Raw genomic sequence first — 7,276 nt, forward strand, 5'->3', positions numbered from 1 at the left:
CCATGACCTACTCACTTATTTCCAATTAAGTGGACCCTCAAATGATGACTTTCCTCCCCAAATCTCCAAAGCCAGTCACTAAGGAGGGCCATGTTTACCTCCTTAAGCCTTCTAATTCCCAAGCCTCCCAACTTCAAAGGTTTGCAAACTTCCTTCCATTTCACTAATACCATTTTCCTTTTATCATTCGCGCCCCCCCAAAGAAATCTTCTTTGAATATACTCGATATGTTTCACAATGCTAATCGGACATTTAAATACGGACAATTGATAAATCGGAAAATTATCCAAGACCGCCTTAATAAGTGTAATTCTCTCACCCAAGGATACCAAATTACGCTTCCACGTGTCGAGCCTTCTCTCTACTCTATCAACAATAGGGTCCCACTGTTTCTTTTTTGGTTTGCCACGCCCCAACGGAAGACCCAAATAGGTAGTAGGGAAAACGCCAACACTACAACTCAAAAGACTAGCCAACCCTTCCAACTCAGATTGGGCCACATGAAACCCAAGAATCTTGGATTTGGAGAAATTTGATCTCTGACCTTAGAAAATCTCATAACACCTTAAAATCGCTTTGAGCTTCAAAATCTTTTCTATAGAAGGAACACTAAACACTAAAGTGTCATCGGCAAATTAAAGATGAGAAATTTGTGGCCCCTCTTCGCTAAGCCTCAATCCTTCGATCAAACTCAGATCTTTACCCTTATCTAGCATTTTACTAAGCATCTCAGCCATAATCATAAAGAGAAAAGGGGAAAGGGGGCCCCCTTGCCTCAAAGCCCATCTTATCCAACTCAGCGCGTTCCAAGAAATCGACGTCACCAATTTTTTTTGAAAGATTATAAATATCAACCTCACTATTGGTGGTCAATATGTCGTCCTAGGTCCCTATATGAATCCTGAGTTAGGTTTAGCGTGGGATGGGGAGGAAGTGGGTGGTCTTTAGAAGGGTGAATGGACTTGGAAAAAACCTTAAAGATAGTGACATTGATAGCCTCCCATCCTTAATAGGGCTCCTTAGGTCTTACCTTTCTTTCCTTGAACTTGTCAAAAGAATTTGGTTACTACGTACCCAAGCTCATTTTTCATTCAATCTTTGTGTCATAGCTTGCTTGATTTGGGAGGAAATATCCTTCTGCAAGGCTTTGGAAGTCAATCGCACCACCACGAGTGATTGCCTTCTCTCCAAAGGAGATGGCATCTTATGCAAGTAGGATGAAAAGTCATTAGATCATCTAATGGTCCATTATCCGTTTTCATGCCGCCTTTGGTGTGCCTGCCCTAAGGGCTTTGGAGTTTCTCGGTGTTTCGATGCTCAATTATGAATATCCTTCTCAATTGGGGAGGTAGTCCTTTTGGAAGTGTCGGAAAAATCCTTTGGGAACTCGTCCCATGCATGTTATTTGGCAAATTTGGGAGAGAAACAGCCGCATTTACACACACAATGTGGCTGGATGGAATTAAATTTTTATAAGTTGTTTAATGGAGAACCTGTAGCAAATTTGGGAGAACTTGATAATGCTTTTGATGATACAAATCGGAGGTTTGTTCGTAGAATCCGAACGAGGTAAGAGTAGCTATGAAATATATGAAATTAGGCAACGCTAGGGGGCCTGACGATATTCCTATTGAGACTTGGAGATGCTTGGGTGATGTGGGTTTAGTTTGGTTAACTAGTTTATTTAACAATATTTTGAAGACTAAGAAAATGCCTGATGAGTGGAGGAAGAGTACATTAGTGCCAATTTATAAGAATAAAGGGGATATTCAGGGTTGCACCAATTACCGGGGAATTAAGCTAATGAGTCACACTATGAAGCTTTGAAAGAGGCTAAATGAGCATAGACTAAGAAAAGAGACTAAGATGTCGGAGAGTCAATTTGGTTTCATGCCCAGACGATCGACTATGGAAGCTATCTTCTTGATTAGGCGGTTAATGGAGAGATTTAGAGAAAATAAAAAGGAACGTCATATGGTTATCATTGATTTGGAGAAAGCGTATGATAGGGTTCCCAGGAGTGTTATGTGGTGGGTCCTTGAAAGGAAAAAAGTGCCTACTAAATATGTTGATGCGATTAAGGATATTTACGATGGAGCAATAACTAGTGTTAGAACCACGGATGGCACGTCTAGTGAGTTTCCAATTACAATAGGACTGCACCAAGGATCAGCTATAAGCCCTTATCTTTTTACGCTAGTTATGGATGAGCTTACGGAGGGTATCTAGGATGAGGTGCCGTGGTGTATGTTATGTGCAGATGATATAGTATTAATCGACGAAACCAAAGCAGGAGTAAATGCTAAATTAGAGTTATGGAGAACTACTTTGGAATCTAAAGGTTTTAGACTGAGTAGGACTAAGACAGAATATATGGAATGCAACTTTAGTAATGTAAGGAGGCGGGACAAGGACGTAGTAAATATGAGTGGACAGGAGGTACCTAAGAGGGATATATTTCGATATCTTGGTTCAATTCTACATAAGGAAGGAGAGATTGAAGAGGATGTTAACCATAGAATAAGAGCAGGTTGGTTGAAGTGGAAGCTTGCCTCAGGAGTCCTGTGTGACCGTAAAATCCCTACCAAGTTGAAGGTAAAGTTTTATAAGACAGCTATGAGGCCAGCCATGTTGTACGGCTCACAATGTTGGGCCACCAAAAAGCAGCATGTGCATAACATGAGTGTAGCGGAGATGCGAATGCTTAGATGGATATGCTGCCACACAAGGTTAGATAGAATTAAAAATGAAAACATTCGTAAAAAGGTGGGGGTGGCTCCAATCGAGGAGAAGATGAGAGAGCACCGCTTAAGATGGTTTGGACATATCCAACGTAGGCCTTTGGAGGTGAGAAGAGGTGACTCGTGCCAAATTGAGGGAGTAAAAAGAGATAGGGGTAGACCGAAAATAACATGGGTAGAAACAGTGAGGAAAGACTTGATAACTAGGAACATAATAGAGAACATAACCTTGTAGGATAGAATGGAAGAAAATGATCCACGTAGAAGAACCTAACTAGAACCAGGATTAGAGTCGGGTAGATCCCTTTTACCTTCTTCATGAATTTTTTTTCTAAAGGATTCATTTAGCCGACCCCAACTAGCTTGGGACAAAGGCTTTGTTGAGTTGAGTTGAGTTGTTGTAAAGGCAAGCCAGGTGTTGCCCTTACTAATATAGGGGCAACATTCTGCAGAAAAGCTTTGCATCCGCCCGTTTGAGCTAGCAATTGGCCAACAAACCTTCGGCTCCCCACACGGTTGTAAGTTTAGCGAGTGTAGGTGACGGTTTTCGAGATTCGGATCGATATTTATTGGTGGCTTTTGCCGGACATGCGGGTGAGTGCGAAGTTAAAGAGGTGGAAGCATGAAGACTAGCTTCTTGACTTGCGCTTCAGACTCTATTCGGAAGTTCATCAAGGGATAGCATGATATAGACCCCTTTTTGAAGTGGTGTTATTGAAGTGGTGTTTGTGTCTTCCTTCCCAGGGATAGGATGATATAGACCCCGAATCATAAAGGTATCTTCATGGTCCCTTTGTCTGAGTTGCACCAAGGGCAAGCACCTATCTTTCTATTCGGTTAACTAAAAAGTGTGGTGGTCCCATGATCCCTCCAAAATCCAAAGTTCTTGTTGGAACGTTATCAAAAAAAAAAAAATTCAATGCTATCAATATCCTAAAGAGAAAGAGTTGACAAATGGTGAATGGATGTGCTTTGCAAGTTTGTGGAAAATAATCATTTTTCTCTTATGTTGCAAGGAAGGTGTGGTGTCGGCTTTTGTTCTTTTTGGTATTCTTTGGTTTTTGACTTGGTCTTTTCTCAGCCTTAATGGAAGAATGGTGCCGCCATCATCTTGGGGGGAAAAGATCGTATCATTTGGCACCCAACACCATTCGCGGTTGCTTTGTCTATTTGGAATGTATGGAATAGATGGAATTTTGAGCATAAAGAGAAGCCAGCCAATCGTGTATTTTTCAAAAAAAAAAAAAGAAAGGGAGAGAAGCCAATCGTACAGATCCTTGGCGCAAACAGAGGAGAAGCGGGTGAGGGTGAGCAGTGTAGGCCCTGTGTGAAGATCGGATGGATGCGGTGGTGCGGCGTCGTTGCCCTGATGTGCAAGACTAAGAGATGAAGATCAATGCTTTGAAAAGAAATGGAGTATGAATACTACTTTTGTGTTTGTGTAGACAAAAGTGTAGTAGAAATGTCTTGTAGAGTGAGTATATTGGATATAGAGCCTTTTTTCTTTTTCTTTTTTATTGGTAGAGCCTTTTTTCTTCTTGTAGAAGATGGGAGAAAAACAAAATGTTGTGAAAAGTGAGCTTTTTTCCCCCTTTTGGAAGATGATGTGAATGTCTTGAGAAAAAAGCATTTTGGTCTTTTTGTAGCGAGGGCAAGCAAGAGAGATGTTGGGGATGGTGCATTAATCAAGGGAAAAGATTCCCTTTGTTTTGATTTCTATAGATTTTTGGAGAGAGAGAGAGAGAGCAGATATTTTCTAAAATGAGAGAGAGAGAGAGGATTTACCATTCCAAAACAATAGAAGAAAGAAAGGATTTCTTTTGTTAAATATTTGGTAAATTTGAAATTAAATTATTTCTATATATGAGTATTTTTAAATTTACGTGTTAACGGAAAGATCTGGATGGTAATCTTATTATGGAAGGTTGACTCAGCTAACATCATTTCTTGGTCTAAGAAGTCCTCCCTGAGCTATTGAAGATTAGGGGGGCATCATTGATGAGTTATTTTCAGATATGTAATTTTAATTCCTTTCGTTCCTGTAACAGCGGACGATGGAGTCGGGAAGGAAAAAAAGAAAGCTGGTTAGACTTGGTCCCCTCCTCCTCCTAATACCCAATACCCAAGTTCAACTTCGACGAGGCTTTTATTGGCAACCCCGGTCCACTGAGGCGGGGCTTTTAGGAACCATTTGGTGGGACTATGCTCTCCTTTTCCATGCCAATTGAAAGGATTCCAACGAAGCTGAGGCGAAAGCACTCTTGACTCAGCTAACATCATTTCTTGGTCTAAGAAGTCCTCTCCGACCTATTGAAGATTACCCGGCATCATTGATGGGTGTTTTTTATAAATGGATCATTGATGAGTTATTTTCAGATATGTAATTTTAATTACTTTCGTTCCTTTCATGTTCTTCGTAGTACTAATGTAATACTGGACTTGGACTCTTTCACCCAGGGAGGAGTCGGAGGGCTTCGTTATATGTGGGGCAGTCTCTGCCCCGCCTTCTTTGTAACATTCACTTGGTTTTATGAAGTCGTATTTGCCGTCTAGAAAAAAATAAAGGAATTTTTTAATTTAACTAAATTTTGATACAAAATGTTAGGGTATGTTGGTTTGGTCGCATGTTGGAAAATTTTAAGCAATCATCAATTTTCTCATTATTCTCTAGAAACTTTCGAAACAGATTTGGTCTGTTCAGATCTTACAGTTCTATGATCAAATTCGAGTTTCAGAACATTGGCTTGAGCATCACATTCCAAACAATCATTCTCTTTCTTTAATTGCTTGAGCATCAATGGGGGACAGTGGTCTTTTATTGTTATTGAGCTTCGATAGTGTTCCTTCGTATGCGGTGTCCTCACTAAACGATTATTCTACATGTATATGATCACTGCATAAACATTACGTGAATGCCTATTTATGTTTTCAGGCTTATGTCACAGATATTATTCAGGGGATGGTGAATGATGGGATGCATGTTGCGGCTGTTAGTCTTTCCTGTGCTTTCGAGCTCAAGGCCAAATTCTCTCCTTTGTCTCAGCTGTCATCCTTTATAATAGAAACCAACAAAACTACGAAAAAAATGAGGAGAGAAGGACAGGGTTCGCGTGTGGTATTGGTATGCTCAAGGCCAAGTTCTCTCCTTTGTCTCTTCTGTCATCCAATTTTGTGTATCGGGCTTACCCTTTATTTATGTTGTTTGTTATAATGTGATGTTATGGCACAGAAAGAGTCAAAAGAAAAGCAGCTAGCTGCTTTAAAATCAGTTGTCAGATGCGCGGAGGACCACCAGCTTGATCGTGCAAAGCTGCTTTGTCGTGGACAGCTTTCCAGCTCGAGCTGGGGCTGGAATGTTGATGAGAAAATTGCCATTTTGAAGAAAGATCTTTCAGAGATTCAGAAGGCAGAACCAGCTTCAAAGAGAAAAGCTTCTGATGAAGAAGCTGTGTCATTGAAGAAACTGAAAAGTCTTAAAAAAAAGTCACCTCCGGCCTACCACTGCGACACAAAGGCACTCTCCAATATCTCTGGAAAAGAGCTTGCTGCTGCATGATGGGTTGTCGGATGGCGGCATTCTCAGTGGCATCTCATTGGCAGGAGGACCCATTGCTGAGCCTGAGAGGGGACCGCTGCCTGCTACTAATTTTCTTGGTGCGGCCAGAGCTGCTGGGCCAACATCAGCTGGAAGTGGTGTGGGGGTTGGAAATGGTGGTGTAGGAGGTTCATTTCCTGGAGTGGCCACCAGAGGAGATGGTGTACAAGTGGGGGAGCCATTAACAAACAAGGTGGTGGGATCATACAACAGTTGGCATGGGAATGACATCACGGGTGGTGGGCAAAGTTTCCCATCTTCTTCAGCAATGCAAGTAGGCTTCATGTTATCAGAAACACAAGGGGGCACAGGAGGATCCAACCTTTATCAGTTGGCTGACACTGTTGCTCAAAGTGAAGCCCATCATCGCCTACCTTACTAATGAACTATTATGGGTGCTTTAGCTATTTTGGGTGTTTGGTACAGGGAAACAAGTGTTTCTGGCTACCCATAGTGCAAAATATACATGGAATCATTAGCAAAATTATTTGGAACCCCAACGCCTTTCAAAAGGCAGCTGGACTCCAATGTTGGATTACAATCCCCTTCTACTACATGTAATTGGAAATCATGGTAGTCAGACTGTTGACGACTGTGCAGGTCTTTGAAATACTTTTGACAGAGAGATTATTTTACTCAGCCTTTTCTGTATGGGAGAAATGATATCTGCATCCCTTGCTTTTGGTATTGGCAGTGCATAATTAAACATCTGTTTGATTGCCTCCGTCTGCATTTTGAGATTGTAGATGGACATAAAGAATGTGCTTTTGTTGATATTTGAACTATTTAAAGACCTTCCGCTTACTTCTATGAATGTTTTCGGTCTTTGTATTTGGCACTTTCGTTGTGATCTAAGCCGTTGAGATGTGGGCCACCCCTGGACTGGTCTAGCATTGCTAGAACCAAACTAATAGAAGATCCTAACCCACAATCCAAAACT

The 7,276-nt window shown here is 41.2% G+C and overlaps 1 protein-coding gene across 1 annotated transcript; it reads left to right on the forward strand.

Annotated features, from left to right (window-relative positions):
* Positions 1 to 5,825: 5,825 nt before the first annotated feature.
* Positions 5,826 to 7,056, forward strand: LOC143866816 (uncharacterized). The gene is made up of 2 exons (XM_077376010.1): positions 5,826 to 5,862; positions 5,971 to 7,056. The coding sequence occupies exons 1-2, from the start codon at positions 5,827 to 5,829 to the stop codon at positions 6,295 to 6,297; spliced, it is 363 nt and encodes a 120-aa protein (XP_077232125.1). The 5' UTR covers position 5,826; the 3' UTR covers positions 6,298 to 7,056.
* Positions 7,057 to 7,276: the final 220 nt, after the last annotated feature.

This window comes from Tasmannia lanceolata, unplaced genomic scaffold (assembly GCF_043159265.1).
Source record: "Tasmannia lanceolata isolate RefF3 unplaced genomic scaffold, GAP_Taslan_0.1 ptg000151c, whole genome shotgun sequence".
Taxonomy (NCBI): domain Eukaryota; kingdom Viridiplantae; phylum Streptophyta; class Magnoliopsida; order Canellales; family Winteraceae; genus Tasmannia; species Tasmannia lanceolata.

Bases quoted from the DNA above. Each gene is read 5' to 3' on its own strand.
- LOC143866816 (XM_077376010.1), top strand. From the start codon at position 5,827: ATGAGGAGAGAAGGACAGGGTTCGCGTGTGGTATTG. The intron at 5,863-5,970 runs GTATGCTCAAGG...GTTATGGCACAG, and splicing joins AGGGTTCGCGTGTGGTATTG to AAAGAGTCAAAAGAAAAGCA.